This window comes from Manis javanica, chromosome 13 (assembly GCF_040802235.1).
Source record: "Manis javanica isolate MJ-LG chromosome 13, MJ_LKY, whole genome shotgun sequence".
NCBI lineage: Eukaryota > Metazoa > Chordata > Mammalia > Pholidota > Manidae > Manis > Manis javanica.
Window position 1 is genome coordinate 16045812 of NC_133168.1, and position 13009 is coordinate 16058820.

The following is a 13009-nucleotide window of genomic DNA, read 5'->3' on the forward strand; positions in this document are numbered from 1 at the left end:
TACCAACCACACGTAGCTATTTGCATTTGAAGTTAATTCAAATCACATAAAATTTAAAATTCAGCCCTCTGTTGCACTAGCTTCGTTTCAAGAGCCCAGTAGCCCCATGTGGCTAGGTCACCATACCAGACAGCACAGGCGTGAAGCATGGCCGGCATGGCAGAAAGCTCCAGTGCACATAGGACTGCTGTGTATCTTCCTGAGCATCAGCTGATGGGGGTTCCTCTTTGTGTTTGCAGTGCAGCTGTCTACTGGGGAAGAGAGGTTTACAGGAACGAGGAGAAACTCCGGGAACTGCCTCATTGTGACATGTCTGATCCCTCACTCCAGTCCCTACAGCATGAACAAGGTAAGAGGCACTTGCGTGACTCAGCCTCTATGTCTTCTTTATGGTACCGTGATTTTTCCTGGACATGTAACGTCTTTCCACGGTGTGAGGAAGTTGCTCCTCCTGCTAGAAGCAATCCGGAGGTTGGAGAATTGTGTATTTACAGGCAGCATCACAGAAGCTGGTGGCCAATCTGTGGTTATGTGGTCTTCCAGAGGTGTCGTTTGTGTTTGTCAGAGGTCTCTGGGTGGCCCAACTATCAGTTGTCAGTTTAATTGCCTTGGTATGGATATTGGAAGATTGAGGCTCTAGAGTCAGAATCCCTGCGCTTAAGTATCAGTTCTTCCAGATGCTAGCTTTAATTGCCTTAGGCAAATGGCTTAACTTCTCTGCGCCTCACTTTCCCCATCTGTAAAATGCTGATGATAATGGTACTTGCCTCATAGGGTTGTTGTAATGATGAAGTAAGTTCATATATGCGTCAGGACTTAATATAGTACCTCTCCATGTTATGAGCATTCGATAAATATTTGCTGTCATTTTGATGTTGGGGACAAAGTTGTCCCTTCAGCAATGCGGCGAGAGAGTCCTAGGTGCATCTGCAACATCCCCATTTATTTCCCGATGGATTCAGCAGGCAGGGATTGATTCCCAGCGACTGATTCTCTCCAGGGAGAAACAATGACGAGGCTTAGGTCTTGACAGACGATTTAGGGCCAGGTGGCTAGTGCTTAAACAAGGTATGCACAGAAGGCTCTGGAAGCTCAGAAGGAACATCCAACTTTGGGGGATCTGGAAAGGACAGTATAGAGGAGCTGACATTTTGAATGGATCACAGATGACAAATGGTCATTTCTTGGACATAGAAGCAGGGCAGGACAGTCCAGGTGAAGGAAACAGGCTGTGTTTAGGCCCAAAAGCCTGTGAGAAAGTCTGGCGTGCTTAGAAAACACAAGTGTGGTTTGACTGGCACAGGGTTTCTCAGCCTCAACCCTGGTGCCATTTCAGCCATGTCATCCTTGGTAGTGAGAGGCTGTCTTCTGCATTTGGAAGATGTTAGTAGCATTCTCCGTCTCCCACTTCATTTGTGACAACCAAAAATGTCTGCACACATTGGCCAATGTCCCTTTTGGGGGACAAAAGTGCCCCTGGTCAAGGCATTGCTGCCCTGGTAGGAGATGGCAGAGATGAGCCCAAGAAGGAGAGATAAGGGTCTGATTCTGAGAGCCAGCGAAGGATTTAAAACAGGTGAGACGCTTCCAGAGGCCTGCAAGAAGAGGTAAATGATCGCATTCTCTCTGGCTCATGACAGAGCTGGGGGGCCAGTTTTAGATGGTATGAGGGGGATCCTTGGCTTTAGTAAGCCCACTTAGCTTGTTGAGATTCTTTTACTGAGAACCCCTTTCCGGGAGTGATTTTTCTCCTTTGTTTTCTCACGTCCACTTGTTTAGCCTTCTCAGGGGTGCTGTTTTATCCCATTGGAAGAGACCAGGAAAAACTTAGCAATTGTTTTTTGAGAAACTTCCATGTGGCTGAGCCAAGCCAAAGATAAGGAAACCTTGTGCTGACTTTTCCCCCCCTCTGGCTTCAGTACTTACTTTTAAGCAGTCTTTTTTAAGAAGTGAGCTTTTTTAAGGAAGGTGGGCAGGTATTCTGCCCCAGGAAGGAGGGGAGGACAGGGAGGGGAGATGCATCCATGTGGTCACTGCAGACCTTGGCTTCTGTTATGTAGAGTTCGGTGGACTGCAGGGCCCACACGCCTCTGGGGAAATCTCTGACAGGCAGGCCCGGTGTGCTGTGACAGCCCTGCCCTGCGTTTGTCCAGGGCAGCTCAAGATCTGATGTCATGGGTTGGCTTTTGTCTCACAGCTGGGAAACAGACTCCTTAGAAATTTCAGTGTCTCAGTAGGTGTGTCTGTTGCTTGAGAAGTTAGGTTCTGCCTGAGTGGCCCAGTGAATGCTTTATTTTATGTTATTTAGTATGGGTCACCCTCTGGGAGGAAACAGATCTCAGCATAAATAAAACTAGACTCCTCTATTAAGATATGCAAGTTAGAACATTGGCAGTATTTTTGTGTATGATTGATTTTCTAAGTAGATTTGTTCCTAGAAAGTTAGAGATGCGTGAATTGTGTGCTTTGCATTTCCTTGGGGATACACTGTTCAGGCTAGTTTCCAAAGCCCCAAACCCCAGCTCCTTTATAGGACACTTGAGTTAGGGAGGTGTCAGGATGGAGGGTGGCCACAGCATTCCAGGGTCGGGTGGTGTTCCTGGGAAGCACCAGGGTGGTTCAGATCACAGTTAGGCACTGCCAGCTCTCTTCTGGGTCAACAAGAGACTGTACCTCTAGAAAAACAGGAATGGCCCCCATAGGACATTTTTTTAAACTTCCATTTAATTGAACATATATTTTCATTTTATAAACAGATGTCCCATTTTCTATGTTAAATATAATCTTACTGACTCCCCCCAACTCCCTACACCCTCACAGAAAAAAGTGAGGAACTTGATACAAGTTGAAAGATGGAATGGAGAGTAGAGAAGTTGCTATTGTACACAAGTAACAACACAGAGACCAAAAAGTAGACACGGCAGGAGTGCAGAGAAGACAGAACAGGGCTCACGGCAGGAAGGAACAAGAACTAAAAGGCTAAAGCTTTTCAATGCTATGGCTTGTGCCCCAAGATCATTGTGAAAAGGCAGGGACAGGTCAGAAAACAGAACCAAATAGGGAATTTTCCAAAGGCTGCTCTCTAACAGAGTTTAAAATATCCATGCACAGGTGAGCTTTCTCCTCCCCACCTTTTCTTCTGCTTCTGGTAAACCCTTTAGAAGCTTACATCACTGTTAGCATGTCAGAATATTGAGCAGATAGAGGTTCTACACTGACAAAGGATTGGCAGTTTGAGTAATTTAACAGGGCTAACCTGATAGCGAAGTGCTGTCCACCGAGAAGAGCCTTCATTCCTCAGATTCTTGAACTTCTGTCTGTACTAGGGCCTGGGGATGCACGGGCAGCGGGTGCAGTTCCAGCCCTCAGACAGCGAGCACGCTGGTACATTCATGCTGGGAGAAAAGAGAAACGGAGCTCCATTCCCAGCGGCAACATTGGAGTTACAATCCTAAACTCTTTGCCTCATGACCGTCATTTTCGTGAAGGCGTGTCACATCCTGTTCTCTGCCTTGAATTTATGCAGATGCTCTGTCTGGTTGAAAAATAACTAATTTTTCTGTATTATACAGACTGCCCCCCTCTCTTCTCCCAGAGTGAAAATGAACCTTCTTGAGAACTGTTTCTTCTTTGTTGTGTTCAAATAAAGGCAGATCTGATTGTTATTACTTTGGACAAATGCCATAGCATCAAATGAAGTGAAGTAGTGTCTCTTATCTCTCTCGGTGAGTAGATGCCACTCTTGCCCAACAGACTTTTTCTCTGAATATTTTCTAGTGTTCAGCACCATATCCTATTGTACCAGGTTTGAGGCAGTTTCACCTTTACACTCAGACCAATATCTCTACAGTCAACTAAAAAGGAAAGCTGAAATTAAGTTTCTGCCTTCATTTAGGTTTTTCTTACTTTGTACCTCCTTAGTATGAAACAATGGAGTTCAAAATTTATTACCCCTGGTTCTCCACCTGGCATACACATAACTGCTTGATTAAACATCAGCTTCTGCAACACCTATTTATCAAGTACATACTGTGTTCCACACACTTTGCTTGCATTACTACATCAGTGAACAAAACAAAGGTCTTTGCCACCCAAAGCCTCCACTCTGGCCAAGGTGAGGAGAGTCATTCCTCCCATAGGTTTAATATTTTAACATAAACCTAGTGTTAAAACTTTTTCCATTTTAAGCTGCTTTCACTGAAAGAGCAAGTTAACAGAGCTACTAGGAGCAGGATGAGGATTGGTAAATAATAAGCATATAAAAGGCTCCTCTCCCCTTTCTAGGCCATTCTTGATGGTTTCACCAAATGACCAGTCTATATTTAACATCTCCTCTGTCAAATCCCTCTCATGGCAGACTTTGAAGAAATATCTTCCACTTTGGAAACTACTGACATGGAAGAAAATTCAAATAAAAAATTAAGTGGAATAAGAAGGGCTTTATTAATTTCTAGTGTCAGAAATTATAAAGGAAGATAATGCATTTGACTATGTAAAACCTCAAGATTTCTTTCCGTCAAAGGACATTCTGAACTCTCCTAAAAGACAGAAGACAAACCAGGACAGTATTTACAATATATGTGAGAATGAGGTAACTTAGCTCATTTAGTAAGAGTTCTTGCAAATTAACAAGCATGGTTACTCTAGAAAATGGGCATGAAACAGAAACATAAAACCAACAAAGGAAGAAATATGACCAATAAATAACATAGAAGAAAATGTTCAACCCTTACAATTACCAACGAAATGCAAACTAAAATGATGAGATGTCATTTTCTCCCTAGCAACTTGTAAGGGTTTATAAAACTTACTCAGGGAAGGAGAGAATGAGGTGATCCAGCTCTCTCATACAGTAATGAAAGAACTTATTTCTCAGGGGGACTTAACGTGTCTCAAAGCCTCAAAAATGTACCTTTTGACTCAGAAATTACATTTCTAGAACACTTACTCAAAAGAAAATTGCCATGAATGTGTATAAAAATTTAAGATGTTCATCACATACTGTAACAAGAGTAATTTTTAAAAGGTAACAACCATGGTACAGCCATGTAATATAAATACCAAGGAGGAATATTTAATGACATAAAATGATGTTCTAAATAAAGTGGGAGGAAGGGAAGTTCCATGACAATATGTGCTGTTGAATCATCATATCATTTTTTTTAAAAGGAATGTGTCTGCCCAGAATACACATCAAAATAATGGAGCACATCATCTTGCTTGTATGTTCTAAATGTTTCTTTAGGAATGTGTTTTCTTTCATATTAAAAATAGTATCTTAAGATAAGACATAAATTATCTTTAAGATATGAACTTCACTATATTTTTTAAATATGCATGATAAAAAAGATTGGAAGGATAATGCGCAGAATGTTGGCAACGTTTTTCTCAGAGGCTCAGTACATGGATGCATTTGTTTCTCATTTAAAAAATAATGTTTCTGTATTTTTCGAAGTTTCCTACAATAAGTATTTGTATCTATGAGTGACATCAGAAAACAAGCATGTTAAAATAAATAATGTTTTAGCCGTTTTGCATTTGAGGTACAACTAGATGAAGCTGTTTAGTGGACAGACAGACAAAGAAGAGGGAGTCATTGGTTAAAACAAAGATTTGAAGTTGGGAGTCACTCTTTTTGACATTACCCAGAAGGAGCATTTTAATATACTCACGGTGTTTACTAATGGTAGAGAAATGCTCTAGAAAAAAATACTATCCTTTGATTTCAGTGACTCAAAAATTTTAAATGGCAATTATAACTTTTACTCAGTATGTGTCATTTCTTCATTTTAGCTGTTCAATGACATTGCTGATGTGCATGAATTTACACCAGTGGTTCTCAGAATGTGGTTTGGGAACCCCTGAAACCACCTGCAAGTTCAAAACTATTTTCATAATAATACTACCACAGTTTTGCTTTTTCCATTCTCTCTCAAGTATACAGTACTGTTTTTTGAGAGGCTACGTGACAGACAATGACATTTTCCCTGCGATGGCTGTTGGGATATGTGTGTGTTTTCATGTTCCAAAAATATCTGCTTTAATTTTTAATATGGCAAACATTGATAGAAATATCTAGCATAAACAAAGGCTCTTTGGGGTCTACAATAATTTTTAAGCATGTCCTGAGGCAGGAGTTTGAGAACCACTGAGCAAGGCTGTGCCAGTGTCCCATACGGGGCAGTCCTTAGTCTAAGAAGCTGGACCTGGGCACTGAGCAGTGAGTGCCCTGGTTGGAATAGCACATCTCTTTCACCTTCTACATCTTTGAGGAAAAACTGCCCTTAGTCCTTATTTTTAAAACTTCATCTTTAGAGTTTTGGGGGCTAAGTGGAACACCGCTGGCACAAGGCAGTGTAGCCACCTGTGTTACATGTGCATCAAATTCTGCTAAATGTATGGAGTATGGGAATGGTGAAATTAACCTCCATTCTCTTCTATGTGCATAGCACTGGGTAGTTCGCTGAATTTTTAGGAAGAAAACAGGACTGTAATTCCCTTCTGAGAGGTATAGAAGTGAAAGTGTAAAATAAGTGTAATCTGGTAGATGATCGATTTGGTATGAATTAGGGGGAACACAGATTTAAAAGAGTTAACAGTATGTTTTTGCTTGTCTTTAAAATGTGTGCATGCATAAAACTTGTTTTTATGTGTCAGTACACATAAAACACGTACGTGCTATTTGAGCATAGCTTCCTAGGTCAAACAGAATTATCTCTATGCAGCCCTTCATACTGTGGGAACATCAATCCTCCATTTTGGTCCCAAGCCTCTGCCTTCTGCTTGCTCAGCAGACAGTTCACTTGTTCTTTCCTTCAGTGTGCGGCTGGCCTCTGACCCTCAGAGCAGCATGTGGTGGAGCAGGGATTGGTGCCTCCCTGCCTCTCTGAGGAGCAGTCTTCATGGTCCATGGCTTAAGTTCAAAGTCTGAACCTTTCTCTGCAGAGAATATGAACGTCCAGTGACTACTTGCACCAGGGCACCTGGCAGTTCACTTCAGCCCCGAGACAGTGCGCACCCACTGCAGCGTTCATGTGGAGGTGGCAGTGCCTTGGCTTGAGGGGGAAGGTGGCAGTGGCCTGACTTAACAGATCCCAATCGCATCAGAAAAGATGAAGGAGAATTTGAACAGGTAGGGGGTCAATGAAGGCTGCTGAGTAGAAAGGCTGGGCTTTGGGTTTAAGCCTACAGTGACCCCCGAGCTAGAAGGGACATGTTTAGACAAGGCTGTGGTAGAATTTCAAGTCTGAGAGGCCTAGTTTTGAATCATGATAAGCTCTTTGAAATGTGGCTACTGACCATAAAACAGGTTTCACTTGAAGGAAAAAAGATGCACAGCCCCACGTTTTTTGGAGGCACTTTACACACATTGGAATTCTTGTTCATCCTTATTTCTTGAGGATTTAAAGAAGAGTGCTTAGGATGTTCTTGATTAAAACAAATTGTGCTTTTAAAAAAAAATTGACAGACTGCCCCATGCCAGCCTTCCTGTGAAGCTTAATTGAGTGTTGACTTGAACTGGTGGGTTCTTCTTCTGCATCACCCCATTGAACTAAGCACACAGAAGCCCACAGCCTAATTAGACGATCCCTCTGACCTCATGATGTGTGCTGTGACCTCTTTTCTTTGATGCTAGTGGCGGACAGGGGCCTCTGTAACGAAGAGACTAGTGGATTCTGGCCTTTGTGAATCACACAGAGGAATGCTTCTGTCTTCCAAGTCCTCTACTCTGCCCTTTTTCTCTCAATTAGTAGGCTTTAATGGGTACAATTAAGTTACATCCTATTTAGTTAATTAGTGATTGGAAACAGGACTATTTAGTTACTTGATCTGTGGCTTGTCCATCTGCAGAATATTAACAGTCAACTTGATTTGCCTAATTTTTGCATATATAACATCTCAAACAGTGGGATTGCTGTTTATAAGGGGAAATACGTGACTGAGACATTACTTCCAACCGTCTCATTAGAATACCTAATTCTTTACATTGCTGTTTTCCCCTCCCTTTTTGTGATACAGAAGTCTTATATTGCACAGCTCTTTGCAATTATTATTAATTCCAGCTTCCTATTATCTTTTATCATTGTAAAATAAGCCTAACACTATTTTCAAGATATTTTCAGAGAACATTGTGCTTTTGAATATATGTGCATCATTGGCTTCATTTTTAAAAGCCTCATGACATATGATAAAATTTATAAATGTACTGGATAGAGGAGAGATGCCTATCTAGCTACATAATTTGCAGAAATTCCTCAGTTAATGTTTAGAAGACACATTTCTAAATCTCATAAATGACAATGTTTAGGTTTAAATGAAAACATTTAGTTTCACTAATCACAGCTTATATGTTCTTCTGGTTTGTTTTTTGGTTTTTCCTTTTTTTTAATGAAATAGTTTTGTGACTTCTTACCACCCCCAGAGTTTAATAAAGTGGCATTATCCTGAGAGGCTAGTCTCAAGTAGATATAAATATAAGCAATTAATTAAGATAACTAACCCTAGCCAGAGAGGTAAAATGTCATCACATGTCTTAGTGATCAAGGAGCACCTGTTAATTATAACAGTAGGAAAACAGCAACGAGTTATGGGGGAAAAAAACCGTTGAATGAAATTAGCAATGTTGCATCTCTTGTTATTTCTTAAATTCAACCCATAAACAGTTTGTTGTGACAGCTCTAGGCTGGGATTATGGCATTTCGGATGAGGTCTGATTAGAGCTAAAAATAGACGTGTGTACTGAAGATCAGAAGCGAATATTAAACAATTGGAATTTTGTGAAAGACTGATGTTGTTTCATTGTAATAATTTCCCCAAAGGCACATTAGTAATGCTGCTAAATACAGACTTTAATAGACTTTAATAGTGTGTACTTTAGAGGCCTGATACACAAAGGAATAATGTATAAAACATTCATTATGGAAAATTGCTACCTTTTTTATTTAATAAGAAATCTGTTGAAACAAAACCATTGCGCCGCCTATGGCATTGTGTTCCTGGGTGTTAGCAGGCTGGAGAGAATCATTGCCACCTTCTTTCACATTTTTTCACCTATTCCAGTCAAGTTGCAGTCACATTTATTTGTTCCATGAATGAAAATGGGGATTCAAAAAAAAGACTTGCATCAGAGGGGCTCTTGTTCAAATCGTGGCTCAGCCTGCCGTGAACTGTGTGATGTTGGATGAATACCTTGTCATCAAACCTCATTTCTTCATTTGCAGGCGAGACGGTTGGTTGCACTTATGTGCAAGATCGTGGTTGCAGAAGCTAGATGTTGATGCCGTGACGGCCCCACGTAACAGAAACTCAGTAAATGCTTCCTATTGTGATCACTTTGTGCATCTGGTTCTCTTTCTGTTGCTTGTTTCTATGGATGACTGTTGGGGGTGGGGGAGCAGGAAGGGGGTCCAGAGTAGGAAAAAGCAATTAAAAAGAAGCCTCAGTAAGTAGCGCTGTCGCCACGCCTTGTGTTGGGTTTCAATTTGATTTTAATGTGCTGCTGCTGAGAGCCGAGCTGTTGAAAAAGAGAGAAGAGTAAGGAGCAGATGCTCTTGGAAGAACAGTGGGGCATTTATCTCTTTTAATGAGATAACATCATTAGAGTGACAAAGTGCAGCGAATCGATACTCAGAATGGACTGGTGCTATCTTCTCGATTATTATGCTTCGCAGCCCCAGAATCTGCTGAATCACCAGTTCTGTCTTATCTGTTATGGGGGTTCACTGACTTTGATCTCACAAAAGAGATCCACACCTCAGGGATCTCCACGGGAGTAGGAAAATGGACTAATTGGATAAATGAGAAAAATCCTGGGTGATTTATAAGTTGCCCTGTAATAAACGAACCTCCGAGAAAGGAGATGGGGCTCCTTTTCTCCGTGGACTTGTCTAAATGGCTGCGCATCCTGACTCCAGGCCCCTCCACCCGCTCTCGTCGCCCTCTGTCTGCTTCTTGGTGTAATGTCAGAAACACTGATCATGTCCCCTGACATTCCCAACAAAGAGACAAGAAAGAGAGACAGGAGAGACCTCGGAGGGGAAGAAGAGGAAAAGCAGCAGGGGACAGGACACATTTTTTTCTTGCACATAAAATCCATAGCTGCAAAATTACCAACATTCTGGATAGATCACATCCAAGAAAAATTGAGGCAGGCGCAAGGTGAAATCGAATGGAAATAAAATTGGGCTGGGAAGATTTTGTGCTATATTTGTCCCCCTTCTTTTAGATTTCAGCATGTAGCCTATATTATAGTAACTATGGCTATGATTTCTTCTCACCAAGGAAAAAAAGGCATTAAAATTTTTTTCCCTTCCATTACCCCAGTTTTTTCTCTTTGAAACAAAGCCAGGTTAAGCACAGATCTTACCAGGAATTGTGCGCTCTCTGAGGTTTTCCATTTACTAGATTCCCGTAGTTTAATCTGAACAATAGCTGCTTCAGGGAAGAAGTCTTTGGTGAGGGGATATTTTAAACCGAGTAAAACAAAGCTAACTAGGGGACCATGCAGTGTCATCCCCCACCCGCCTTACCCTCGGCCTCCCCAGCACCTTCCGGCTGCAGGAAGTGCTGATGATCTGGGCCGACTGTGGCCAGGTCTTCCAGATACCTTAGAGGTTTACAGGAGGTTTCTCTTTCCCTCAGGCGCTTTCTGTTTGGAATTGGGGTGAATGGTCTCCCGTCTCCCTCTCTCGGATCACTTTTGACCTGGAAACCTGCTCTGCCACATCTCACATGTGTTTTGAATCCAGATGCTGTGATCTAAATTGAGCTCAGAGCTCAGGCTGAATCATCCCAGCTTTTCTATAAACACCAGAGCCCAGCTGCCAGCTCAGCTTTTGAGGTATTTTGAATTAAAATTCTGTCTTAGCTAGGAAATCTGTCCTTTTACTTTTTCATCATGCAAGATAAAAATAACAATCATATCAAAAAGTGGGAAATGGTGGACTGATTCCATCATAAAGGAAGTACATTCTTTATCTATATTTAGGCCAGAGGGTATTACATAGAGACTCCTTTTCAGATTGATTAAAAATAATAATAATTGAGAACTTTGGAAAAAGCTGAGACCTCATTTTACAGTATTCTTGTCCTTAGTACCCAAGTAAAACACACACTTGGGAGAAATGCTCCTCTGAATGAAAAAATGTTTAAGTGAATTATAGCACAATTTAACTCTGTATAGCAATGTTCACATTGTGGCTTATTTAAAATTCTTGAGGAAATTCTGCTACTGGCAGAAGAGAGTACATTTGTACCCTGGGGAGGATTTGGGGAATTACCCCAAAATAGCTTCCTGTAAACTCAAATTTTCTTTGAAGTTCCTTTTCATCCTAAAATTTACATGGATGTTACATTGCTCTCAGTGATGTATACACGGGTTTTTCTTTTTCCCACATAAAATCACTTTAAAAATTAGTTGCCAGCTTAATCAGCTGCTGTAACAAAGCAGCCCAAACTGTGTGCCTTAAATAACAAATCTGCTGTCTCACAGTTCGGGAGAGTAGAAGTCCAAGATCAAAGCTCAGCGGGGCTGGTTCTGTCCTCTGGCTGTGAGGGAAGGGTCTGTGTCGCAGGCCCCACTCCTCGGCTTGTAGATAAAAACAACAAGCATAATCAAAAAGTGGGAGGGGTGAGGGGATATTTTAAACTGACTAAGACAAAATTAGTATTAGTCTTCTTCTCCCCGTGCCTCTTCCCTTCGTTTTCCCTCTATTCCTGTGACATTGTGTCCAAATGTCCCCTTTTTACAAAGATGCCAGTCATATTGGATCCGGGCTCACCCTATTCCATGATGACCTGATCTTAACTAGTTGCACCTCTAACTCTATTTCTAAATAAGGTCACTTTCTGAGATACTAAGGATTTCGGGCTTCACCATATGAATTGGGGTGGGACTCTATCCTTTTGAGGCTGTTGATCAGCTGCATCTGGCTGGGGGGAGGGAAGGAAAGCACAAGAAGAAGGCACAGTCACTCCTTAATCCTGAAGTGACTCAACATCTTTTGATATTTCATTGGTGAGAACTAGTCATGAGGCTCCATCTGAACGCAAAGGGCCTGGGAAATGTGAACTCTGGCTGAGCAGCAACCATGCAGGATGACTCCAGACACATGACACGAGCCATCCCATCTTTCGAGGAAAGGGCGTCGTGTGTATACTCTGTCTTCCAGTGCTCCTGAGCATGCGCATCATAGCGCACTGAAAGAGGTGCTAAGTATCCAAGTTTGAAAATCCCATTCTAGCCTGGCTAGGAATGCTTTTCAGTTAATATGCCAAGTACTTAAATGTAAAATGAGTGCCTCCAGCTTCCTGTCTTGTTTTCTTTAAGACTCTAATATAGTCTCCAGGGAATTTTATGTACAATTAATGGACACTTTTTTTCCCCTTATGAAACTAGTGAAATCCAAATGAATAGAGTTTTGCACTAGGCCAAAGAGTTAGCTTCTGGTTAGAATTTCTTACAGTACAGTAACTCTTTTTGCTACGTGTTCTATTAATATGGAAAAATGATGTGTATCCAAGAGAGGAAAAAAGGATATTGTGAGTGCAGAGGACAATTATATAACCTGCTGTGCTTATCTCAGATGGCTAGACTTTAGTATTGAATTATAAGATCTTGTCTCTCCTATCAGGTTAGTTATTATTTTGAAAGTTGAATGTGGGCTTTATAAGTGACTAAGTAATTGGTCTGTATGTTCCTTTTCAATTAACAGTAAGAAGTCATGAATTCTCTACATTTAGAACTGCTAAAAATTATTTAGATTTGCCTGTTGAATAGGTTTATTCTAAAAAAAGGACTCGGAAAGAAAATTTCCACCGTAAAATTTCTCGAAGTATTTGTAAGAAATTTCCCATGAAAAAGATACGATAGTTTGTAAAGGATGAGTAGGCACCATCAGGAAAGTTGGTAGGCATTGCAAAAACACATGAACACTGAACCATAATATTTAATTTAGATTTTTAGTCATGACGTTCCAAAATAAAGAAACTATTCTTTTGCTGTTTTACT

The 13009-nt window shown here is 41.2% G+C and overlaps 1 protein-coding gene across 20 annotated transcripts in view; it reads left to right on the forward strand.

Annotated features, from left to right (window-relative positions):
• Nucleotides 1-13009, forward strand: part of BACH2 (BTB domain and CNC homolog 2) — a 307650-nt gene that overhangs the window by 78585 nt on the left and 216056 nt on the right. For 15 of the 20 annotated variants that reach the window (XM_073220961.1, XM_037014240.2, XM_037014211.2 and 12 more), the window contains one exon: nt 240-349. Coding sequence is in view for 14 of the 20 variants with exons in the window: in XM_037014187.2 (XP_036870082.2) it covers nt 240-349 (110 nt within the window). In the remaining 6 variants the exon portion in view is untranslated. The remainder of the gene's footprint in view (nt 1-239; nt 350-13009) is intronic. The other 5 variants (XM_037014235.2, XM_073220963.1, XM_037014196.2 and 2 more) reach the window with 1 other exon arrangement.